Consider the following 27394-nt stretch of genomic DNA (forward strand, 5'->3'; position numbering starts at 1 on the left):
CTATCCAACATTCTGATTTCTCTGCATTGTTCCTTAGTCCAAATCTAAGTGACAGCTTTTGGCCTTTGGGGAATGAATCACTGAATTCTCGAGACATTTGCCACCACCTGAAATTCCAGACCCTGAGGTAGGTGTAAACAGGAAAGCTCTGCCTGTGTGGCACCCACTCTAAGAGTGAGGCTGCTACCTGAGAACACCACAGTGGCGTGGGTTCTGCTTTCCTCCTCCTGTCCTCCATTCCTATGTCCCTAGTTTCCTTGGGCTGTTTAACACACATGGCCCCTAACGCAACAGGCCACAGCTAACCCACGTGTGTGTCCCCATTCCTATTCTAAGCCAGCACACCAGTCTTCCTATACACATCTACACTTTACCCCAGCTTCTCTTTCCTGTTTGACTCACAATTCTCATTTGACTCAGTCTTCCCACATATTTTTCTTCGTCATAGGTTATTTTACAGGGTTGAGAGCAATTCCTTGTACTATGTATGGCCCAAGTCAGCATGGGAGCCCATTTGGGAACTTCCAGTGGCAATGCCACTGGTTAAGACCACCCAGATACATGTGAATTTCTATTTAGCTCTGCCAAAAAGGTCCCACACAGCACCAAAGATGGGGGTGACCTGCTGAAGCCACACAGACTCCCAGAGATAGGTGTGGTCTACCAAGATGCCAATCAACCTGTTGACTTCAAGACATCGTGAAGCAAGACTCCACCCCTGAAAACTTATCCCTGCTTTGATGCACCCCCTTAAATAAGCCACCAAAGCCATTTTTAAATTGTTCTGTTCCAGCTCCGACCAGAACTGGAAGAATCTATCAGCTGCTCTGCTTTAAAAGCTACTCTTCAACTCCACCTTTGATTTCTTTATTAATTATTAAGGCTTTAATTTTCTCAGGTGGCTTATGCCCTCTTGGGCAGGATAAAGGACCCTGGTGAGGCGCTGGCAGCCTCACTATATTATAGTGTATTATATGCTTTTGTGCATAGCCTCTATCAAATACAAAGAGAGATCATGAACAAACTGACAATGAAGCCTGACAGAGAGGTGACACAGGATCAGTCGGGTCTTCCTTCGGAGGGTGAATGCCAATTTCTCATAATAGTTCTCCTATAGAAGTAAGAGTAGATGCTTCAATATGGAATATTGACATTGAAGCCTCAATTCTAAGAGGTTCACATAATCCTTGATACTATGAAATTTGACTGAACAGATCTCAATATTTTAAAAATTCTTTTCATTTTGTTATAAAATATTTTATTTCTATGGAGTCTTTGATGTGATCAACGCATCTCTTACTTGATTGAGTCTATACCCACATAAATTGAAACAGCATCGGCAAAGGTGGGCAGGTCCCGTCATTCATGTTATTTAAATCTCAGCTCATTAAACACTCATTTCTGTCATTTATTATTGAACAAAAGGCATGTTGTGTCTAATAAATGTGTTTCTCCAGAACAATTAGAAATGAATTATTTTAATAATTTCTGGAAGAATTGCATCCAAATATCTAACTCAGAAGTGGCAAAGGAATGAGATAAGCTCACAAACAAAATGACTCTTGTTTGCTTTCAAGCTGTTTAATTCATTTATAATGCTGTCTTGGGATCATCCAAGTCTCTGGTGTGAGTAAGAAAGACAGGCAGGCAGAGTTTGAATGGAAGAGCATGAGCACGCTTACTGTCTTCCTTCCACAAATGTCTTGGTTAATGTGTCAGATTTTAACCAGCATGATGCTTGTAACTCATTTATGATCCCAACTAGGACATTGGGTTTGGGCTCTTTTATTCAGAAAAAAAGAAATCCATGCCTCAGTTCCCTATCTGATCAGGAAAATGTCCCCCTCATGGGGCTGGGGATATGGGAGTCCTCAGGCTGACACAGATCCATTTGGGTGTGGGGAAACACATTTAGCTTACGTCCTAATTCACGTGTACGACCTCTGACAGAAGTCAACACACCTTGCAGCATGGCCTCAAATCATACCCCAGTCCTCAGTGTGGAGGCCAATCTCAAATTCTTTCTTCAAATGATAATTTCTAGAGGTTCATGTGTTCTTTAAAAAAGGGGGGGTCTTATAAACTGTCCCAAATGTCTGTCCTCTCTGAAGGTCACACAGCTGGGCTTTTGCTGTGGAATAAAGCTCAAGGTCACTTGTTTCACAGATGAGGCCTTCCCTAGTGTTTCTAAGGCTCCTTCAGAATAAAAGCAGTTTTTATCTGGCATAACATCTGCCTCCAAAGAATGGCTCACATATAGCCCGCCTTTGCCATTTCTGAACTAGGAAGAGATGCAGATTTGCCAACAGGTTTGTCAAATCTCACCTCTCCACTCCCAGGTTCCTTATCTTATATCCAACAGCTTTGGGCAGCACCTGAATTCTAGAATAATCTACTCTTCTCTCTCCTACTGAAACCCACTCCTGATGAAGCTAAGTTATTCCAGTTTTTTTAATGTGCTACGTTTTAGGGACATTTGCATTTAAATAGGAAATCATGCCTTTATTACATAGGAATTAAGCTCAAAAAAACAGGAATCCTAGTACCCTGCCAGGCTGCTGTCTCAAGGAAATTTGGAATAAAGAGACTTCCCCAGATGGATTGAATCTTTCACCATGTAAGCCCCCTCAGCCCACATCCTTCTGTCCAACAGCATGGACAACTGGATTGTAACAATGTTGAGTCACTCTTAATTTTTAAATATTTTTTTTAATTTAGTTCCAAAGCATGGGCCTTCATAAAAACTTTTCTGAAATTAAATTACCTCCTGCTATTACTGCTGGCTGGTAACTATAGTTTTGTTATTCTTTAGAAGACCTATGGGGAACATTTATAAACTCATGAATATCTCTAGCTAAAATTGATATTTGTCAACAGTTTTATTTTTTAACTGCAAAACTAAAATTCACTTGCCTGAGTCAAGTCAAAATAATGGGTAAAATGTAAGGCATACACCCAGTTGCCTGTTCCTGTGGCCAGTGGCACCAGCTCTTGTTGTGACAGTTTTTAAAAGCACAAAAGCTAGCAAATGAAGCATATGCTGGTGACTTAGATTCAGAAGTTCAGTGTCAACCTTCTCCCAACCATTAGCCTTTAAAATTAGAACTCCAAAAAATGGGAATTAAACACAAGTCTAGACCCAGATGATTCCCACCAAAGCCAATTAAAGTCAGTTGGACTGGCCAGAAACACTTTGGGTAGTTCAAAAGAGGAAGGATGGAAGCAAACGTTCCCCAGGATAACAGGGTGGGGATGCTGTTATGGTTTGGAGATACAGTGCCCCCCAAAAGCTCCTGCACTGATGCAGGAATATTCAGAGGTGAAATGATTGCACTGTGAGAGAGAGCTAGAACCTGATCACTCCCTCCTGGTTGAATGGACAGACTGGGTGGTGTGGTGACTGTAGACAGGTAGGATGTGGCTAGAGGAGGTGGTCGCTGGGGCATGCCCTAGAGGGGGCACCTTCCTACAGCTCCTTCCCCTCTCTCTACTTCCTGGAAAGCCATGAATGGAGCAGTGCCCCTCCACCACACCCATCTACCATGATGTTCTGCCTCACCTTGGGCCCAGAGCAATGGACTCAGCCCACATGGACTAAACCTCTGAAACTATGGCCCAAAATAAACTTTTCCTCCTCTGAGTTGTTCTTGTTGGGTATTTTGGTCATAGTGATGCAAAGCTGCGTAACACAGATGCCAAGAACAACCAAGGCTGTGAGTGGAGGAAACAGAGGCCACCTTCAGTGGTCTGCATATCACATATGCCACTTCTTACTTGTAAAATTACAAAATTCTTCCATACATGTAGTCACATGTCAACTTCCATGAGGGCTTTTTTCAGCATCTATAGAGATCTGTGCCAGCCCAGAGCTTCCCATATGCCACAGCCCTGTGATGTGGACATTTCCTTCATTCCCATCACTGGATGGAGGCATGAGGCTCCAAGGGGCTAAGTGATGCAATCCCAGAAGAGCTGGAGTCAGACCCCAGACCCCAATCTTTACCCCAAAGTCTTCTGGCCTCTACTGCAGCACAAGCCTCACACTGCATCAGAGGGTTCTGTACAAATATGGAAACCCACAATGGCATCCCATGGACCAAGTGGAAGGCCAGTGCTCTTTTAAGACATAGGTATTTGCTGTCACCTTCAATTCTCTCTCCAAAGCTAACAAAAATAGGCCTTCATACATTTCTTCCTGATCTAAACAAAACTGAAAAAATGTTAGGACCTTTGGAGATACTATAAGATTTTTAAATTCCAACCCTCACTGAAATTACGTGACTTAATTCCAGACAGCCTCAATATTCCTGACCCCCTAATTTGGGTGAAGACATGTCAGGCCAACAGCATGTGGAAGACCCTTCCTGCCAGGGCACAGCAATGGAATGGGTATCTCATTAGCATCCTGTGAATTAAACCGAGCTTAAGGTTTAATTGGAGTACATTTGATTAAATTATAAAATAAGTTGTTCTTATAGTAGAAAATGTACATGCAAATCTATACTAACCTAAACATGGAAGTCCATACTTCCCACGTTTTCACTTAATCTATCAACTTGAAAAGGTCCTTCAGGCAAAAGTCAAATTTGGCTCCAGAGTCTGATTTTAGATACCACATTATAACTTTATATTTTAATCCCCAAAATCTACCATGCATGGAAAATCCTAGGAGGGGTAAGCGTTGACTGCAAAATCAATGAAAAGAGTTCAAGTTTGCAGAAAAGTGACCATATTTTACGACAAACCTCCACTGTCCACAGCTTAGCCCAGCCTCCGCCTCCTATAGCACCAGGGTAACCAGGGCTCTTATCACCCACGTGTTCCGCCAAAGGCTCTTTCCATTCACAACTCCTGTATAGCCTTCCTCAGAAGAGTGCCTTATTGTCACTTCAGCTGGTGCTTCCATGACCTCTAACTCACTCCTTTAATATTTTATATTCCACTGAACATTAGTGCTTCTGGCATCAATGTTTAATTTACCCAATTTATATGATTTTGTTCAACTCTATGCTACTCAACACTGGTATTTTGCTTATGAACTCTTCATTTGCTTCAATTTTTTCCCACTTCTTTCCAAAATATTGTCACTGCAAAAATAAAATGTGTAAATGACAGTTTTGATGCTCTAAATTATTAATGACCTTTGAATTCTGGGAAACTGAAATATTCCACATTTTCCTGGGCTCGCTCTGATTCTCTGAAGATTATCCTACTAGACTCCCCCGAGCCCTCCTCTAATTCCAGCCCTCCAAGATGCCCCTCTGCACATATCACATAACCACCTCAGGCTGAGGTTTGAGACACAGCCCTAATTTTCTGCTCAGAAATTGTGTGGAAACCAACTACAGTCACAGAGAATAGATGATTATGTTCAGGGCAATGGCCCAAGAAGGGCTGTGGCGACCTTGCTCAGTTTATCCATTATTGAGCAGCTATTGCATTCCAGGGAGAGCTTTCTCCTTCCTTCTGGAGTCAGCTTCTCCATCCCTTATTGACTTGGAAATATCCTGTTTAACCACAGAATCTTCATTAAACTAGACATTCTCCTCTAACGTGAACTTGGGAGAGGACTCATGCCTGCGGCTCAATTTAATGCTGATCTTAACCTCAAAACGCCCATTATGTGAAGGAAGTTGAGTACTGAATGATTCTCCTGTTGCCAGTGAGTAGCAGACATGCAGGCGGAGGCCAAATTTCTTGGGATTATTCCTGAAATACAAAGAAAAGGCAGTCCAATGGAGGAAACCATGTAACCGTCCATGAAAGCCTGAGAGTTGTAAGGAGTGATGTTTGTCCTGCCCCTTCCCCATAGAGGTGGTGGGTTCCTGGCCAGTTCTGGGTCAAGGCAATATTTGGGCACCATCTTCTCTGAGTCTGCCTTATCTCACATTCCCTAGAAACAAACCAAGCTTCTACAAGATATTCAGGCAAAAGATAATCTGGGACTGGCATAAAGCAGGCCTGACAGCTCTGAACTAACCCAGATCAGTATTCAACACAGCCCAGGTCAGCTGAGTCATGTGCCTCCAGCCAGAGACAAAGCATCCTGACCACCCAGGAGCTGCTGCACCTAAGCAACTCATCAAAGTGGTGTCTGCCATTTTTTCTTGCCCTGTAACCAAGATCTACCTCATGTACAAAAAAAAAGGATGCAATTGAAATTTAGATTGGATGGAAATTTTAAAATGTTTTGTCCAAAGACATAAAGCATATAATAGAATTTTTTTAAATATGGGAAGTGGGGGAAGAGGAAGTACTGGGGATTGAAATGGAGCAAACTATGTTTTATGCATTGGTGAATATGTCAAAACGTACCCCACTATAATGCTCTAGTAAATACAAAAAATACTTTGATCAATATCATTAGTCATTAGGAAAAGTTTAATCAAAACCACAGTGAGATATTTTCTCACACACACTTGAGTGGCAGGAGTCAAAAATTATAAGAATTATTAGTGAGTGTGTGGAGAAATATCACTGGTGGGAATTAAAAGTGGTTCGGCCACTGTGGAAAATAGTTCAGCAGTTCCTCAAAAACTGGAACAACAATCAGCATGTGACCCAGCATTCCACACCTTAGGCATCCACCCCAAAGAACTGAAAACAGGGACTCAAACACTTGTACACACATTCACAGAAGCACCATTCACAGCACCCAAAAGGTGGCAACAACCCAATGCCCATCAGTGGTATATGGACAAACAAATTGAGCATCCCTAACCTGAAAATCCAAAACAGCTCAAATTCCAAAGTTTTCTGAGCAATAATAAGGTATCATAAGTGGAATATTCCACACCTGCCTTCACAATCATGGTCTCAGTCAAAGCACACAAAACTGTTTAAAATATTGTATGAAATGACCTTTGGGCTATGCATGCAAGGTATAAATTAAATATAAATGAATTTCCTGGGTAGACTTGGGTTTCACCCCCTAAACAATCTCATTATACATAAGCAAATATTCCAAATTTGGAATACCAAATATTCCAAATCCAAAATTCAAAACACTTCTGGACCCAAACATTTTGGATAAGGAATACTCGGCCTGCATATTCACACAACAGAATATTATTCAACTATGTAAAGAAATGAAGTGCTGGACATGGTACAAGCATGAATTGAAACATGGTGTTGAGTGACAGGCTGGACCCAGCAGGTCTTTCCTGAGTACAATTCCATTGGCATGAAGCACCCAGTTATCCACAGAGACAGAATGCAGACTGGTGTGGCCGGGCTGGGCAAAGGGAAAAGTGGGGAGTCACTGTTTGGAGTATGGGAGCTTTATTATGGGGTGATGGAAATATTTTGAAGCTAGATAGTGATTGCACAACATGGTGAATGTATCGATGCCACTAAATTGTTCATCTTAAAATGGTAATTTTATGTCATTTGAATTTCTTCTCAATTTCTAAAGATTTAAAATACCTCTGCCCAGTCTTTTGTCTGGCATTTCTCACCTCAGGGTAGGCAGTGTCCAGGCCCTGTGTCCACCCCACTCCACAGCCATCCTCACCTCTTTTTCAATGCCACCTCCCCCAACCTTCATGCGTTCACCCACCCACTTTCTGCCCCACCCCCAGTGTCCACTGCCAGTGTCTCCCGTGGTGGGTCTGGTTCCCTGTGATCCGACCTTTGCTCTGGAGGAAAGAACCCTACTGGCCACCCAGTGTCCCACTCAGGGCACCATTCCACTCTGCCCCTCCTTCTATATCAAACTTAGCAAAAAGGCAGTCCCACAGGTAGGGGCTCTTCCTGGTCCCTCTAAAGGGCTCCCTGCCCATAGTGATCCAGGGGGAATTCCTGGTCTCTTCTCCCAGGTGGGGTCCAGGCCTAAGTTGGAGTTCCGGAAGTGGAGCCAGGAGCAGGCCAATGTTCCCAAAGACGACTGCTCAACTTCCTTGTTCCCTCTCACTATCTAGAAATCTATCTAGTGTTTAACAAAAAAAAATTTGATTTTTAACCACTTTAGAAGATGTCCAAAGTTTTAATTGGCCTGCCTTTGTTTTCTCCTCTGAACAGGTGTAGGGAGCATGGGTTTGTGGTTGGTCTCTGATGGAGCCCTGCTGGCTTCTGATGGAGAAGGCAATGAGATAAGAATCCCTGGGTCACACCATGTGGATAACCAAAGAAGAGAGAAATTGTGCTCCATTTGTGTACAATGAATTGAAGAGCATCTGTTGTCATGTATAACTGATTAGAATAAATAGATAACTTTTTAAAAAATTTTTCAAAAAGAGTCCCTGGGTGTCCCAGGGAAGGCTGAGTGGCTATCCTGGAGTGGGTGGGGCTGTGGGTGGGACCGAGAAGGCCGGTGGGGAGCCCAGAGGCAGACAGAGGCCAGAGGTGGAGAATGTGTCAACTCAGTTTTTAGTAAAGCCACCCAGAGCTGTGACCAAGAAGCCATTCTAAGAACCACCACAAAGGAGCCAGAAAGCTCCAAAGTGTTTTTTAAGGCAGAATGACAGAGTACTGACGTATCCAAACAGAGTACTGAAGTACCCAAGCCAAGTTGGTGTGCTTAGAACAATAGATTAAAGGTATGGAACTTTTTTAAAAAGGAAAAGGAAAGAAAAAACATTAAAAGGTCCAGAAAAAAAAGGGGGGGGGCTAGAAGCAAGAGTTGTGAAAGTCGAGTCTCTAGTCTTCTGAGGAGTCCCTGAGGCCCTTTCAAGGGGTCCATAGGGTTGAAATTATTTTACAAGAATATTAAGACAAGTGCCCTTTTCTGTGTCAACAATGGCAGTAAAGATGCAAAAACAATGATGAGAAAGATTTCCAACACCCTCCCAAGAACCAGAGCTGGGTCTGGGCATCAGCTGACCCTCCCATACCTGACATTCGCAAAGGGAAATGTCAACTTCATCTAGAATGTCCCTGATGGCCAGTAAGAGTGGAAACCTTCAGACCTCTCAGCCTGGGATGCACATCTTCACACCCCGATAGAACAGGAGATAAACATCAAATACCTCTGCAGCACACAGAGCCCAACCACCCCTCAAACAAATACACTCAGGCAGTTATTTTTCATAGGGTGCCTTTTTAAATTTTTTTATTTTTTAAGAATGGCTGAAAGACAAACTATGGTTACCCAAACTTGCCTATTTGGCCAACATTTTCTCTCAAATTAACAAAGTGAGCCTGTCACTTTGAGGAAAATAACCACTAGTTTTTGTTGTCAGAGATTAAGTCTGAGCTTTCAAGGATGAATTAGAAGTTTGGGAAACTCTTATCTTCCAATACTTAAAGACATTTCTGATGAGATTGATGGTGATATTAATCATAGATATGATATTTTGATATTGTATTAAAAATGTGTCAACACTTGGAAGCTCCATGTATAACTCAGTGATTCAATATTTTCCAACTCACTGATACAAGACGTTACAGAACCATGCCTGAGCAAAAATTCGCAAAAGGACAGACCAATAGATGAAACCATAGCAGAGTGCAAAAGTTTATTGATGTGGTTTCAGATTCTACACTCAATTAACCTTTAAAAATCTACCACTTGTCAAGTTTGGGAGTATTTTCAAGAATATCCACAATTATCTGAAAGGACTTTAAAAATGTTTCTCCCTTTTACAGCTAAATATCTGTGTGAGACTCAGGTTTTTTTTTTATATATTTTCCTAGCCCTCAACCAAAACAACACATTGCAACAGATTGAATGTAAAAGCAAATGCACAACTCCAGCTGTCTTCTTTTAAGCCAGACATGAAAGAGATTTGTAAAAATGAAAACAATGTCACTCTTCTCACTATTTTTTTTTTTTTTTGGTTTCGGAAAATATGGTTCTTTTTCACATAGAAGGTGTTATTCATGCTAACATGTGATATGCTCATTGAATAAATTAATAACTTTGTAAATGCCTCAGTTTTCATCTAATACAATAACTATCAATACCTAACCCACTCAACAAAAGCTCTTCAGAGTTCTCACTCATTTCTAGAAATATAAAAGGCTTCCAAGGCCAAAAAGTCTGCAGACACCATGCCAGGCAAAGACAGACAGTTTTGCAAGTAAAACTCCTGACACAATATTCAGTGGCACGTCGTCAAGGGAGTCTGTGATTCAGAAGACAGAAATGGGTCAAGTTCTGGAGACCAGAGCCCTGGGGCAGCTGGCAAGGCCTGTGGATCTCAACCATTGTCCTGCACTGCCTTGGGACATTGAGTCAAATACCATGGTGACCGTATTAGAGAGTGGCGTTACAGCTGTCTTCATCTGTGTTAAGATTACTCTGTGATGTTCCAACAATAACGAATTCACCTAACAATGCATTTCTCCCCACTGTCAAGTGGCTTTAACATCATGAAGAAGTCCGTCAAGTCTGCTGCCATGTGGATGCAGAAGCCACTTCCCAGACCCCACTGGTGCTTCTGTCCGGTTTTGGAAAAGTTAGGCTGTGTCCCCTAGCAGCAGCTTCCTCGGACACAGGTGATGGGTCATTCAGAAGCCACCTGACATTCTACACTTGGAAGGGTTTTTCAGACCAGGCAACAGGGGCAATTATTACAATAAACTAAAGCTCTAATCTCATCTGACTCAGAAAAACGGATGAGTCCACTTATATTTCAAGCCAAATTTGAAGCAGCAACAGAGGGCAGAAGACCTTGGTGGGGAAAGACCGGAAGGTTCCCCCCATAGAATATGAAAGAAGTACCAAAGAAGGCTGAGGAGGTCAGCAACGTTCTGGGCATCAGTAAGGGTCAAGTTCAAGGACTTCCAATGCCAGTGTTCTGAACTGAGACACCAGGAGAGCAGGGACCACGTCTGTGTCCTCACCCTTGCCAGGTTGGAATGTGACTCTGGCACATTCTTAGTGCTCACAACACTGAACCCCCAAGATGACAAGTGGAAGGACTCAGTCCCTTCCTGGGGAGTGAGCAGTGCTGACGGTCTTCAGGTGCTAACTGGGAGGGGCTGCGTGTCCCCCATGGGCGCCCCCGGCACCAGGCACAGCCTAGCCACTTTATAACCAGGAGCACGTACAGCTCACTGATTATGAACTGGAAAACAGGACGAAAGGAGAAGCCCTTCTGAGAAAAGACTAACGAGGCAGCAAGGCCACCACGCTTCTTCTCTTGAATGTAAATGTTGAGTAGGAGCCCTATCACCGTGTTTCCAAGGTCATGAATTAGAATCTAAGACTCACAGTTACCCGTCTTCAACCCAGGGCTGAATGGGCATCTCTCCTCCTTGGGAAGCCTTAAAGTGTAGCAAGCTGCACACACTCCCCCACGGCCACGCCCCAGGATTTTCTCTTCCCCAAATTCCTGTCTTCACCTGCAGCAAACTTTACTCTAGAGAAAGAGAAGTCCAGAGGGTTTAGTCCCTGGTATAGTATATACCACAGAAGATCACAGAAGAGGTAGACATATCTCAATCCCTCCAAGGGGTCCTGGGAATAGTGCCTTTAGTGCCTTGCTCCTGTTCCCATCCCCAGGCCAGCAGCAGCCGCCTCACCTGCATCTCACCTCAGGACCCTCCCTAGACCTGCTAGGTCAGGTTCTGCCGTTGGAAGGATCCCCCACATGACCTGTATGCACAGAAAAAGTTTTGAGAAATGTAGCACAAAAGGTCAAACCCAACCGGACAGAAACTTCTGTTTCTGCCCGATGCCTGGGTTTCCTTATGGTCCACAGCTGAACTTGACTTGAGACTGCTAAAGACGCAACAAAGACTGCTTTAATCCTGAGTGTCCTAAGAGAGGACATTAGGGACAGGGGGAGTAGAGGCAGTGTGGCCCAGAAGGAGGGGCCCCAGGGCAGGAGGGATGCCAGGGCAGGAGGGATGCCAGGGCAGGAGTCCAGAGCTCTCCCTTCTCCCATGTCTTCCCTGGGCCATGAATTAGCTCCTGGGCCTTAAGCAAATGGCTTAAGTCTTTTTTGGGATGGTAAGGGAGGGATACTGGGGATTAAACTCAGGGGCACTCAACCACTGAGCCACATTTCCCAGCTCAATTTTGTATTTTATTTAGAGAGAGGGTCTCACTGAGTTGCTTAGCACCTTGCCGTTGCTGAGGCTGGCTTTGAACTCACGATCCTCCTGTCTCAGCCTCCTGAACTGCTGGGATTACAGGCCTGCACCACAGTGCCTGGCTTAAGTCTCTCTTAAACTTTGGTTTCCTAGTGTTTAAAATAAAAGAGATGGAGAGGCGACTAAAATCCCCTTTCACTCTAAATCCTGTGACCCTGAAGATGTCACAGTGATGAAGTCATCGCCTGAGGTATCTGGAAGGCCACCAGCATTCCACACGCCTCTACAATGGTTAGCGTGGGGGATACATTTCAACCTTCTGCAAAACGTCGATGCTGAAGAGGAACGTGATGAAACGCACCTCCTCTGGGATGTAATTTTAGAATCATCTCTTTAAGTAATTTATAATAAATGATTCAAACACGTTGCCGTATTTTTGTACAGGCAACGATGTGATCATCCTTCTGTTCCATAACATAAAAGGCAGAGATGGCTTTCTAATCACATTAGTCCCAAGAGTCATAATTCAAACACAAGCCAGGGAAATCCTAGACGGGCTTATCCTTTACCCATTAACAAACTGACAGCTGGGCTGTGCTTACCTTCATGATCTTGGGCTAATGTGTTTCTAATGCTTATTGTATTCTTATTATTCATAAAAGTACTTTCTCTCTGAGGCCCACAAGGCAGTTTCTGCAAGTGAAATTTGAGAGAAGACACCTCCTTCTTTAGCAATAAGTGGATCTCCAGCACCTTTCTTTTGGGCTGAAGTCCAAAGCATCTATTCTTTGGCTCAAAAGTTTTTAATAAGCATTGTCACCAAGGTATTCGTTCAGTCAAGAAAAGGGGCTTTGATGTCCTCTTAGAAAAAGACTTTCTTGGAAGCGGTGTGTCTCTGCTCTCCGTCACACCACTTCCCCCTGGTTCATCAGGCCTGTCCCTTCTGTCATCCACTCGGCACCCTCTCTGCTTGTGTCTCGCTCCCTAAAGGAGAAATTTCTCCAGAGTCCTGGCAGAGCCGTGGGGACCTGACCCCACCCCACACTGAAAGGGACCCCGGAAGGGCCCCAGCCCATTCTGATGTTCTGACCGCTGCTGCTGTCCAGATGCTGCTCCTCCGACCCTCTATGGGCGCCCCCGTCTGTCCTCCCATCCCATTTCTTTCTCATAAGCCTACCGGGTCACTGTGCCTCTCCTCAAGGTCTCATGAGGGACTCTGTGTTTGCACTCATGATGTGGAGAAATTAACTCTCAGAGACGGGAAGGAGAATGGTAGGACATGTATTCCTGCCTTCCGCACATCGTCACTACCTAACCGACCGAGAGGTTCGCTAATGGTTTCAAACCAACAGGGAAATAGCATCAAAGACTCTGTGGGTGCAAATTATTCTGACCTGTTTCTTTTTGAAAAGATGAGGAAAGGATTATGAAAATGTCACTTAAACCGTTCCCGAGGGGTTACTAACTTTCTGGGTCCCACTCCCTGTGAGATGACCTTGGATCAGAAAGTATTTCCTGCCTTATTATTCTGTAAAACTAAACTCACTTTCTGTGCCCCTATATTCATGTACTTTCCCATATCCCTCAAATATAAAATTCAAATACAGAATAGAAAAGCTCAGAGAGCTGATTTCTATCCCATTGTTTTCTTTTGTTTATCTTCCTCATTCAGTTTGCAGACTGTTTCTGAGCCTCTCCCATGCGAAAGGACCAGGCAGGTCGTTACCATAGATACAGAACAAGCCAGACCCAGAGGCTGATGTTAAAGAGTCCACCATCTGAGACCCCCCAGGGGGAAGCCTTCCGTGATCTCACATCTGTCCGGGACCTTCCTCTGGGCTCCCAAAGCAACACATCACACTGCTCTAAACTATAGGTTACTCCTCCAGCACGCTGCCCCCGAGGCCTTCTAGCTGTTTCTGGAAGTCATGGCTTCCTGGACCAAACTTGTATTCCCCAAGCCTAGGGAAGTAGCAGACAGAAGGCAGGCGGCTCAAGAACTCTGTGATAAAGTGAATGCAAATAATAATGGACACAAAGAAATAACAACATAAATCGAAATCCATGTGTCTCATAGGAAAGGAGGTTGCTACTGGTTTTGAGGGAGCTACTTTGCTCTGAAGCAGACAGATTTTGAGCTGAACCTGAAATACCACTGGGGAGTTGGGAGGGCAGAGGGGCAGGGAGGCAGGGGCAGAGATGCAGGGAAAGAGCGCAGGAAGGAGGCTAACCTTCTAGATGAGGAACAGTACGAGCAAAACTACAGAGATCTCCAGGGTGTCAGAGGGGTGCAGGGATTACGGCAGGGGCACTAAAAATACCATCTGTGAGTAGAAAGCTGCTGTGTAAGTGCTTTAGAAAGTCAGCAAGAAGTGGGCAATGATGGGGATGCCCACAGCCTTGGTTTCCAGGGTCGTTGTCCATGATGGACTTTGGAATCGGAATCACCTGCTGCCCAGCAAAAGCCATGAGAACTGGAGTGAGGGGCCCGGAAGATGACATTTCTCAAAGGGCTATTCTTAGAAAACAAAAATTTTAAAAATTCCCTTAACCTTGGGTACTGGGAATCAATCGAGTGGTAAGAGGGCAACAGAGGACAAGAAGAACTGAGAGAATCTTGGAGAGGTGAGTTATGCATATGAGCTCTGCTGGACCACAGTGCCCAGATATTTGCTCCAACATTATTCTGGATGTTCTCTAGGAGATCATTTTTAAAATATTTATTTTTTAGTTGTAGTCAAACTCAATACTTTTATTTCATTTATTTATTTTTATGTGGTGCTGAGGATTGAATCCAAGGCCTTGCACGTGCTAGGTGAGCGCTCTACCACTGAGCCATAACCCCAGCCCCTAGGAGATTTATTTTTTTAATGAGATCTACAATTATATCAGCAGATTTTGAGGAAAACAATTTCCCTCTATAATGTGGGTGGCCCTTAGTTGAAGACCTAAATGGCAACCTCAGAGAAGTTGCCCTCTCAAACAAAGAGGGGATTCTGCCAGCAAATAATGCTTAGATTTCTTTTTTTCTTTTTTTTTTAAAGAGAGAGGGAGAGAGAGAGAGGAGAGAGAGAGAATTTTTTAATATTTATTTTTTAGTTTTTGGCGGACACAACATCTTTGTTTGTATGTGGTGCTGAGGATGGAACCCGGGCCGCACGCATGCCAGGCAAGCGCGCTACCGCTTGAGCCACATCCCCAGCCCAATGCTTAGATCTCATCTGCAACACTGGCTCTTCCCTGGACCTATGGCAGGTGCCCTTTGAACTCCAAATCTGAAGTCCAGCAATTCTCCCTGAGAGTCAATCTGCCAGCTTCTCCCATCAGATTCTGGACTTGCCAAGACTCCACAATTACATCAGCCAATTCCTATACCTATCCTATTAGTTCTGTTTCTCTGGAAAATCCAGATGGATGCAAACCTTTTGACCTTGAGAGATAAGGTCAATGGAATCTAATTTGGGATCTAAGAAGGCTGAATGCCACCAGCAAAGAGCCCCATGCAGATTCTCTGACACTTGACCTATAAGATAATTAAGAGATCAATAATCAACTAGGCCACAGCTGGCCCACAGTCAAGTTATCTTCCTAACAATCAACCCTTGTAACCGAAGCAGTTTTCAAGAACTAAAGCACCCCTGCCTGTGTAACAGTAAACACTTTAAAAAGACCTTTCCAGAACAGTGCAGTGCCTAAGAAAAGCAAGCTTCAGCTTTATCACAAGCCACCCATCAACCCGCCACTGTGAGACATCCCCTCACCAAAGTGCAGCTGACAGGAAAGAAATGAGTTCCATTACCAGATGAGAGTGGTGTGGAAATAACAGAATGGCTTTTATTTTGATAGATGATCTAATAAAAAGATATAAAAATGATTAGAAACAATAACATTAAATCGCCAAATACAGTCTTATTTGTTTTGTGCTATGGAGTGGGTTCTTGCCTTCAGGGGAAGGTGGGACTTTATAACTTCCAATTTTAGAAAACTGTAAAAAGAAACATGACGATGATGGTCTTTTATTGCCAGAAAACTGCTCCTAAGTCGCTGTAACTGCCCTGATGACAATCCAGAGGCCTCAAGTAGACAGAGAGGATGAGCAGCCTTTTCACCACCGCCCCCCACCCCGCCCCTGCAGCAGACAGCTCAAGGATGCTTCTGAGGGAACTCTGTGCCCCAGGACGTGGGTCTGGCAAGGGACCCGGTGACCCCAGCCTGTTGGCTTGCTTAGAGTCACCCAGGGGTAAATGCAATGGTTCAGATAAGATTGCCGGCCACTCTTTCCCTATATTCACTGAAGCTAAATGCAGAATCAACAGCAGCAGAGACTCCACCCTACAGACAACCAGCATGGGGCTGAGAGGCGACAGTGGCAGAAGGAAGCACTATCTCACAGGTGCCCGAAGCTCTTGAGAGAAGCAGGTGCCCCTGATGAAGATGCGCTTCCTATGAAATGATCTGCTAAAATTAGCGTGGATATATGAGTCATGGCTTCATGCTCAGCTGGGTTTGGCAAGTTTCCTGCCAGGTGTTAAACACCTCCATTGCCTTCTCAAGGAGTCAGTTCCAAGCCAGTTCTAGGCAGGGCCTCCTGGCTAGGGCTTTCCCATGGAGGACTGCCCCGATCTGGTCAATGACCACAGTATCCATGAGTCAAGAGGACATGGTGACTGCCTTGTAGATTAAAAGTGTGCATGGCAGGACCAGCCACTGGGAAAGAAAGCTCACAGGAACCCGACCACTCTGTCATTCAGAAGTTCCCAAGAACGCCCTCTGTTCCTCCTCTGAGACACTTTTGCTCATGTCGTATTATTCAGAGGTGATCAGTCCTGGAAAGGGTTCTCAGGAACCAGCAAGGATGCCCCTGGGGAGCCTGGGAGCCTCCTTCTTGCCACCTTGGGAGGCCTGGTGCTCTTCCACCTGCTCAGTTGGCTCTCCTTGGGCCCCACTCCTGCCCTCCTGCACCTCCTTAGTGACTAGGTGCTCGCGGCTCCCACAGCCCTTCCCCAGTTATGTCCCCCTGCCCAGCTTTCTCTGGCATAGAACACTCAATACCCTTTACTTTTTTCCCCATAAAATGCATTGATAAATGAGGCTTCTCTTCAGGAAAGAGAGCAGACTGGTCCAAACTGGCAGAGACGGAAGCCCACAGGGTCCAAAGGACGGCCTTGGCTTGGTAAAAGCCCCTCTTGTGCGTCACCCCCTGGCACCACCACCAGTCTCCCCTCCCTCCCCAAAACAGGGATATAGCTTCGCCTTTTCGTTTACATCTGTGTTCATTTTCAAAGATTTAGCAAAAATGATCATTTCCACAACTCTCTTGGGTTCCTGACCACATTCTGCCTTTTCCAGGAAATATCTTAAGGAGGATAGTATATTTAAGCAGCTGCAATATCACACCTAAGACAGGAAAATCACGGGTTTTCCAAGATGGCAAGGGCAGCATGTGAAATCTTCCTCCAGCGGTAGCCCCATTCCTTCAGCACTTGAACACCACACACTGTTACCCAGTGTGTCCACATCACCACAGGAGGTGACACCCAAGAACCCTCACCGGGCTGCCCTTAAAGCCAACCTAAACCCAATCATGCTCTTTCTGGGTCTGGGGACTCCCTTTCACTTAACATTAGCTTCAGCATAAGTAGGAGCACAGCTAGAGAGAGGAAAAGACGCCGAGACAGCAGTAATAAGGGCCAGAGGAGAAGACAGCCCCGGGGACAGGCCTCTCACGAAGAGCATCATCTCCCTCATCAGGGAGCTTCTGGTGGAGCCGGGTGTCCAGGTACCTGAAGTGTCGTAAGGGATCGTCATCCTGATGGGGACTGGCCCCCAGGGCTATTGTGCTCCCCTATTGTCTGACTCCTGAACTGCTGTCGACAACCAAGAACCAGGAGGCAGGAGAGGAAGCTCTGCTCAGAGCCTTGCCCTGTGCCCCATGTGACCACTGCTAGTAAAGACCATGAGGAACAGAGCCCGGAGCATCCATGATGATGCTGCTCCCACAAAGACCAAGAACGGTGGGACGGCTTCCCACCCCACTTCTTCTCATTCCTTTTCCTACTGGCCTTTTGCTTCTGTAACTCTGTTATCATCACCAGGAAAATGTGAAGGCCAGCAAGGACACTGTCACACTGGCAGGCAACAGTTCCAACCGCTGAAAAATAAATACTGTGCTTACCTTTTCTTTCTTCCATTTATCTTGATTCTACTAACAGATATGATCTCTCCTTCGGATCAAAGCAAGATCTACTATTGCACAAATGTCCTGCAACTGCTTTGTAAATCACATGGAGATTTGTTCATCCGTATGTTGCATACTAATACATAGTTGGAGCCAGAAATACAGAAGGCTCCTTCAGTGAATGCTCTTGGTCTCTCCTCTCGGGTTGCTTTACCCACCACCCTCTATGTCAACGTAGATTTACAAGCTACCGGCTGTCCCCTTACCTCTGATGGCTTCGTGGTACATCTTCCTTTTCCTGAACACTCCAAGTCATTTGCCTGGCTGTCTCCCGGCACACAGGTGCTGGTCTTCACCACCAGAGTTAAGCGCAGAGCCACAATAGATTTAGTAACAGAATCGTTCACAAAACCTAAAAGAAAATGGGATAATAGGAAACACAAAGCTTTACCCACGGTTTATCTGTAAGACTATGAATTTAGTTTCAGCAGCATGCAAGTCTGATGAATAAAACACATTCAAGCAAAGGAATGAAGCACATGGCCACTGTCCATTCAGGCCGCAGATCGTGGGTGACCACTTGGGCCAAGGGAAAGGACCCTTGCTCTGCTCCTGCCCTTTGTCTCTCAATCCCAACTCTGTGCTCCATCTTAGAATTTTTTCTCTACTTTTGAACCGGGTCTTTTGCCAGGGAGCAACCCACCCCTTCCTTCTGTCACATTGAATGGTCACAAATGGTGGGAAATCCCCAAAGGCCCCACCCTGTATCAGTCTGCCCGAGCAGCACTCAGTCCCCTCCCAGGTGGGCGTGCGATGCAGGTACACATTCTAGACTGGGCTTATTCATGCAATGTTTAACTTGACCACCAACCTGACCTCACTATCAATTTTATGCATCCAATAAAATACATGATTTGCTACTCAAAGTGGGATACTGACTGCAATATCATTGATATGGCATATTCACCACTGAATAATGCATCCATTCATATGTAGTAGGCAGCAATATATATGTAATAAGTTGACAAAGAAATATACTCTGTAACTGGAATGGAGATATAAATGCTGTATCTATTGCATCAATGATTAAATTATTTCAGTAAGCAAACATCTTTTCCTAATTAGAATATTCATTTATATCTGATTTTTTACTTCAAAACAAAATCAAACCCATGAATTTGACAAGATACTCAATACCCCATAATCAATGATGTTCAAGAATAAGATCAACTCCAAGAGCCTCAATACTATGAAGCTATGCCCATAGGTATTTTTATGCCAAAAGATTTTTAGTACCAAGATGGCATCAAAAATAAGTGGGGCAAACAGGAGAGAAAATAATTTTTAGGCCAACTGAAATGAATTCCATTACCAGGTAAAAAAAAACTGCATCTGAATCCCTACCTCACACCACACATTAAAAATAAATCTAGATAGCTTAAAGAGCTAAACATGAAGCAAAAAAAAATTAAAACTCCAAGTGGAAAACATAGAAAGCTATTTCACTGATCTTGGGGTAGGATATTCCTTAAATAAGATACAAAATAATAACCCATAAAAATAAATCAATTAATTTAGCTTTCTGTGAATTTAAATTGTATATAAATAGCCATAAATAAATGTGGTAGACTAGACACCGGCTTAGAAATAAAATTTACAATGCATAAAGCCAGCAAATGATTAACTGCCAAAATATACAAGGAATTCTTTTGCCACTTGCTTTTTGAAACATTATTTGTATTTACGTAAATATTAAAACCTACATAGCAGTGATAAGTGCTTACTGCTATGTCAACATAACATACATACACAGTAAAAGTATATAAGATGTACGGAAAGAAACAAACCAACATCAAAAGAAGGAGAGAAGGAAACAGGGTGGGAGAGGAGGGCACCTCTGACTGTATAGATACTATTTCTCTATTAATAATATATAAAGAAAACACACAAAATGTATATTAAATCTTGTGTATAAAGTAGCCCTGTATCCATTTCTATAGTTTCATGTATATCTAAAATATTATTTAACTAAATTTTTTAATATTATTTATTATAATTAGGCATCCCAACTGCAAGCAGGATTTGATGGGCTAGAAAAATAGTATCCCAACACCTAGGATACACAGTCCCCAGATGATTTTGTGGTTACCTTCTCTGTCCTTTTTGAGCTCTTTTCCCCTCACTGCATCAAGGTCCTTATGTGAGGAATCTCATTTGTTCATTAAGTACATTGCATTAAAATAATGATAACAAACTGAATAAGAAATAAGACCCATGTTAAGTCGCCTTGTTTGCATGCAAGTAGCATCATCTCATTAACTGGTGGTCACTTCAGAACATGCTGCTTCTGTTAACAAGAAATTAACAACTTTCCAAATAGTTCCAATGTCCTCAGCTTAGAAATCCTTGGGTGCTGTACATTCCCAAAGGTCATTATCATAGATTTATTCAGTAGTGCATGACACATTAGGGTTCACTTTTCATATTTTAAATGTGAAGAAATCCCTTGAATTGAGGGATGAAGGGAACCCATGCTCTCTGGGGTCTTTGGTTTGGGATTTTGCTGTGTGGGTTCCTAGAGATCCCTTCAGCACCAGTGGGTCAGCAGGAATGGGGAAGAAGTCCTCTAGTTCCCAGAACTGCTCCCTGCAGCTATGGGAAGTTAGTCTCTGGGTTCCACCTCCTTGTTTCCTGAGCATTCAGTCAGGCCTTCTCTAAGCGAAGCCAATTCCTCAAATGCCATACAGAGTCAGGAAGACGAGTTTCCCCTTCCCAAAGACAGACTGAGAGACCACTGATGGAGAAAAGAAGGCCTAGCAAAGACGTCATCTCATGGGCACCAAGCAGAGGGACATAAGGGAGCAGTAGACAGGAGACCAGAGGATAGGGATAAAGCCCCAAATGGAACAAACCAGAAGACTAAACCCTGGTGAAGGGAGCCCGCCAAGGAGAAGCCCAAGGAGCTCAATGAGGACCTGACCTGTCCACCTGTCCACACTGGCTGTCAGCCCCGTGCAGGTGGGTTCCTAGGCAGCCCAGGTCCTCCAGGAAAACCACCTGTGAAAGGCCACCAGCTTCCTCCCTGCTTCAATCTGTACGGTGTGTATTCTAATGTCTCCTATGAACCATGTGCTAGTTGAGAAAATAGAAAATTACCCAAGACAAACAACTCTATTTTTAGGCTTATCTTGGGTCCCCAGGACCCCTCAACTCCCATCACTGGGGCTTTGGGACAAGACATTTACCCTGACTCTCCTTGGGCTGAAGGAAGAAGATACAGCTGTGCCTTTAACTAGCCTTGAACTTACGGGAACAACGGGATTAGTAACACCTTGATTATCTAAGAGGGAGGCTTCTGCTTTCCCCACAAAAGGTGCTTAAGACGACATGTTAAAAAGGATTTGGGAAAGATTTTAAACAAGTCATGCCCCTCTGAGCCCACATTTTCTCACACATTAAATAGGGATAATAACCCTAAATGTGGAGGTGGCTATGGCATTCTTTGCCAAACTGGGACTCTTTCCCAAACTATAAGGAGTGTGCTTTATAATTACACAAGCATAAAGTAAAAGCAGTAAGACTGTCCCAGGCAGAGGGACAATATGGTCCCCTACGCCCAGTGTCCTGAGGAGCAGGAGCTTTCTTCCTGGGATCTCCTGTTGAAACCTGTATTGTAAACTGGCTTTGGGAAGGAAGGAAATGGAAGTCTACACAAAAGGTCCTCTTCTGAGAGCTTTCTATTTCCCTTATAACGTCTGCACCGTGTACAAACACTCACCCAACTCGGTAACCATCTCACGATTCCTCTGCTGCCTGGGATACTCCTTCCCCAATCTCATAGCCACTGAGATCCAGCTCAGAGCACACCTTATTCCTGAGTTTTCCTCAGTGTTGCCGCTCACTCTGAGCCATCCCGTATCCATCCATGCTCAGGACTATGATGTCACATACCAGTCCCTCAGTACCTTCCATCTTGGTGGTTTCTTATTGTGCCACCTACACTGAAGCTTCCTCAATGGCAAAGGACAAGTCTTACAGACACAGGGAGCAGGAAGTTGAGACACAGGTACATGCAAGACAGCTGCCAAAGAGAAGTTTCCAGAATGTCTATCACCCAATATGTCCACTTTGAAGAACAGCAGTCATTTGAATGCACACATTCCAGTTTCCCAGCTAAAGATAGTAGAGAAATGGAGACTGGTAGAAGGTCAGGATGCTACCAAGGATCCTACTCCAAATGACATTTTTACACATAAAATAATAGAGATAAAAACAGATATCAGAGATTATTAAAGTGTTTTTCATAACTTTGCATTGTTATCTGGCTTCACATTAAATTATCTTAAAAATTTATATCATCTATTCACTAAGCATTTAGACCACATTGTGCCCTATCATCATGTAAAAAAGTCTTCCTTCCAAAGGTGATAATTTTAAAAATTCTATTCAACTATTCAGTTTACTTAAGCTGGTAATAATTGGCAATAATTCAAACGAGTGCATAGTTTAAAATATACAAGGTGTAGTTTTCTAGGTAATTTGTTTCTTTTCCTTAATAAACTTTTACTGAGCTCCCTTCTATACATGAGGCACCACAGCAGACACAAAGATGAGTCACGACCACTAAGGGTTTCAGCCACTCCAACTTCAGTCAAAAGTAGTGTTTTTAAATAGTGTGGTGAAACTAGTGCCTTCAAAAATTTGCAGGGGCTTTTTTGAAGCACATGTTCCCAGATTCCAGCCCTCATGACTCAGAATCAGGGGTGTAGGAAGCGTCCCGGGCAGTCACGTTTTGGAAAAATATTCCCTAAGTAATTCTGATGTCTGCTTTCAGTTAAGAACCATGAGTCTGGTAGAAAACCTGACCTAAGTCATGTAAGTACGACTATTATTAAGGCAACAACCACCTTGAACCAGAAGTATCCATATGAGCCTCTGAAAGTACATCTTATCCTTTCCATGTCTGAAATCCAGTGACTCTGGTATTTAGACAATGTTTATATTCTCCAGCTCATGTAAGTGTCTGACGTTCTTGGATACAACTCTGAAAAAGATGTCTATGTTAACTGTATTTATTTAATAAAACCCTGAGTGTTTGGGTCTTAAAATTCCCTATTAAACAATTCATGAAATTTCATCTCTCCTGATTAAATATAGGGACCACGTAATGCATTCTAGAAGGTAAGGTGAGCTACCAGCCCCACACTCTGGCTGCCTGAGGATCAAGCTGCCTGTTGGAGGTTGGACTGATGCCCATGGACATCATCTTTCACCTATTAAAAAACCATCTTCTTGAATAAAGGACTTTCCTTGCCATCCTTATTTATGAACTCTTTTGGTGGGATGAAGGAAGGAAGAAGCTTCCTCAGGTTTTAAATTTATGATGAGGGCAATTCTTTAACCCATGAAATCCCCCAAATTTTTGATTCTGCAAACTTCATAATTATTTCAAAGTTTCCATAAGTGGTATAGTTATTGCTCAATTTAAGTTTTTATAGGGGTTCCGTATCTGGGATGATGGGACAAAATAGGTTAAATAAAGCTTTGCAATTCCTGTTTTCTAAAAAAAAATCCTTATTCTTCTCAAACTACTTTGCAGCATCATGTCACCATCACCAGGTAATTCCCAATTGTTCCTTAAAGCCTCGAAACTGAGTCAGTAGGACAAGCCCATTATTTTCAGCAAGGTATTTTTCACATGATGAGGGCAATGTCTGGGGGCCCCTCCCAGCTAAGTGTTAATTTCAGTGATCATTTCATCTGCCTTTGATGGCATCTAGGGGGAAATGTGGGGTTTCCTCATAAGGAAAAGGAACACGGTCAAATTTCACTTTCATCCAACAGCTGCAGGTCAGAGCAAAGTGCCCTGAGGAAATTCCACGTGCCAAGAGTAGGAACTGTGCCCCTTTGAAGGGCAGCAGGAAGAATCTGACATAAAATAGAATTCATTCAAAAGAAGGGAGTTCTAGGGGCTTTATAAGTGATGGTTCCAGCATTGTTGAAAAGCCAGTGTGATTTCTTTGACATCCCTCCCAAAACCAATGAACACTTCTAACACACTTATAAGAAACATGGGGCACTGTGTTTTCCCCCCTTAATGGTATGAAATCGAGGTATGTTGCACGAGTCCTGAACAGAAAGGCTTGACATCACATTCAGAGTTGAAGGCCCACAGCCAGAGAAACACGGGCACCAAGGGGCCAGGACGATGCTGTGGATTCCAGAGCTGCTTCAGAACAGGATCTGCCAATACCTGCATTTTCTGCGTCTTTTCAATGACTAAAGAACTGGTGCTGCATGGGCAATGGTGAAGTCACTTCAACTAAAGCCCAGTTTAAATTAAAAGCAAGAAAGAGAAAGAGAAGATTTTATAAAAGAAAGAAGGAAGGAGGGAGAAGAACTGGGTAGAGAAAAAGTAAAAGGAAATCAAGTCCTCAGATCCATACTGAGTGAGATGAAAGAGGGGGAAATGCTAATCAGGAGAACAAGTAAAGTAAAAATGGAGAAAGAAGAAAACATAGGCTTTCTGTCAAAAATACCAGGAACTCATTCATACCTTTTGTTACAAAATTTGACATTGAGTCCTTTGAACACTATCATGAATAAACTAAGTCATAATCATATAGAGTCCGAAGGGTGTGATCCTGATTATGAGACTGAAAGACCAAGTCACTCTAAATGGACAGAGCCTGCATGCCATGAATAGACTAGCCCTGTGTCCTGGGTGAGGGCAGGGACAGTGGCCTGGTGGAGGGGACAGCAGCATAGGGTGGAGGGAGATTTGCATTCATTCATGCAAAATTGAGCAGATGTTTGTGGCGCTCCCATGGGAAAAAGCATTTAGGGTCAGTGAAGAAAGCCGAGGAGGTCAGTGAGTCAGATGGACCCCAAAGACCAGCACCCTGGACGAGGTTAGAGAAGCAGATGGAGCCAGATCACAGGGGCCTCGTGAAGCTCAGCAGAGCTCATTCCATGGCAAGCACAATGGGAATCCACTGAGGAGTTTGAGGCAGGGAATAACTCATGACTTGTGTTCTTTCAAAGATCTCACTTCAGAGGAAGATGCAAGATTTTCATGTAGTCTAGATGTAGATATGAGGGAAAGTAAGGAATCCTGTATCATTTAAACAACCTCGGGGATAGTTGCAGAGGGCAAGCGGATCAAGATTTCCACTGTGAACATCTGACATTTGAAATGACTGTGAGACCCTCAAATGGAGCAGTCGGAGTGGTAGCTGGGCACAGGGCCCTGGTAATTAGAAACATGTTCATCTGAATATGGGCGGGATTAAAATAACTGGAACAGGAAAAGTGCACATAGGAAAGGAGGAAAGAAAGAACCGGGCCCAGAACCAAACTTTAGTCTAAAGCCCAATATTCACAATTTAAACTCAGTTTCCCACAGATATCAGACCATCACCGTACTAGAGAAATGAAGTAAAACAAACAGCTATGTGATTTTTCCATAATGGAGTTGGTAAGAAAAGACAACATTTTTACCTTACAAAGAAAAGAAAAAAAATAGATAGGTAGATAGATAGATAGACACATAAACTACATGTTAGAACTTTGATAACATTAGCACTAAAGAGGGGGACTTGCTCCATACAAAAGAAAATTGTCTCAAGGACTCTACAGAGTTCAACTCAGCATTTAGAAGGTGGGAAAGAAAGATAAAAGGGAGGGTGGGAGGGACTGGAGAGACACGTTTCTATTTGCGACAAAACTGAGTGATTTCCCTAAGGACTTTTAAAACTGTAATGAGAGAAAACTTTCTGCAAAGATTACCCAGGGATCTGTTAACACCTTCAAGTAGCTAGTTATGGCGACAAATAAAAACTTGGGCTTCCTTCTCTCTCCCCATTTCCCCTCCCCTACTTTCCTACTCATCCACACAAATATGCATGATCTGCTCTTACCCGCAACTCCAAGGGGTGTTCATTAACACAGTAACAAAATGTTCCGCAATCATTACAATCCTTTTAAAACAGTGACTTTGCCAAACCCACCTCCCTCTGTGCAAATGAGAAGCCAGTGGAAGAGGGTCCAGTCATCGTCTTTGGAATCCAGTGGTCAAGCATCAATTAAAGCACACAGGACTGGCTGCAGGCCATTAGCTGCTTATTCTACTGCTTATCTTCTTTAATATTAATGCTAAAGAGTCTTAAATGGACTTTGTAGTTAACACCTCATTGGGATTAATAGCAAATGGGATTTGCACATCTCACTTCAGTCGTTTGGCTAATGACCATTTTCTTTCCTGTTAAAGGGAAAGCATACACGGAAAATAAAAATTCCAACCCTAAATTCTTGAGCAGTGGGCTCTGGAAACAGACCAGGCCAAGTTTTCCTATTAAGACATAGACCTATTACCTATAAAAATGGCTTGCAGTCCAGGGAAGTCCCATGACTGGCCCCAGATAGGCCAGAAGGCTTTCAAATATTACAGATTTCAGCTTCAGCTGAAGACCAGGGCTTTTGCTTTAACCTGGGCTTCCAGAAGGCAAACACCATGACCCCCACTTCTTGTTCCACAGAAGCAGGGTGAACCAGCGCACCTGAGCCAATTCCTCAAGAAGGTAGGGTGAGGGTTAGCACAAAGCCTGATAAGCTGGGCAGAACACCCCTGGATTTAGGACCCAATACTTGGGGCCTGGGAAGCAAACCCTGAGAAATAAATTGTGTTTTGACAATGTCATATCAGGGGCAAAAGAGTCCTGGAGCAAATTTGAGCTAAGACCAAGCATCGGGCAGCATGCTAATAAAACAAGGCTTACTGGCTCCCCTCAGCCACAGGAACTCAGCTGCCCTCTGACCACAATTATGCAGAGCACTGTCCAGACCAGGAGGTGAAGATGCCAAGACACTATGCACAGATACAAGTAAACCTTGTTCACTGGAGAACCAGCATGGCCCCACCACCACCCAGGACCTCGTGAGGATCTTTTTGCCTTTAAGAAACCAAGGTTGTTTTTTTTTTTTCTTCCATCTAAAAGATGGGGATGATAGTAGTGGCTGCTTGCTTACTTGCAAGCTTTGAAGCTTAAAGGGAGTAAACTGCTTTTTTGGCAATTTTTCCCATATAGGATCTCTTGAGTAAGGTATAGCCAAAAATGCTTTCTGAATTAGGAGACAAAGGGGCACATAACAGCAAACATTTTTACCTTTGTCAGTCATTTAAATCATCAGGTAGATTACATTTAGCCAATGACTATGGAAATTAAAATCAAGTAATAT

At 43.6% G+C, this 27394-nt stretch overlaps 1 protein-coding gene across 1 annotated transcript in view; it reads right to left on the bottom strand.

Moving 5' to 3' along the window:
* Dner (delta/notch like EGF repeat containing) overlaps nucleotides 1–27394 on the bottom strand; it is a 288589-nt gene that overhangs the window by 122209 nt on the left and 138986 nt on the right. Inside the window, exon 5 of the mRNA XM_046439974.2 lies at nucleotides 18424–18569. Coding sequence (XP_046295930.1) covers nucleotides 18424–18569 — 146 coding nt within the window. The remainder of the gene's footprint in view (nucleotides 1–18423; nucleotides 18570–27394) is intronic.

This window comes from Marmota monax, unplaced genomic scaffold, assembly GCF_021218885.2.
Source record: "Marmota monax isolate L192 unplaced genomic scaffold, Marmota_monax_Labrador192_F-V1.1 WCK01_AAM20220418_F8-fsc00041, whole genome shotgun sequence".
NCBI lineage: Eukaryota > Metazoa > Chordata > Mammalia > Rodentia > Sciuridae > Marmota > Marmota monax.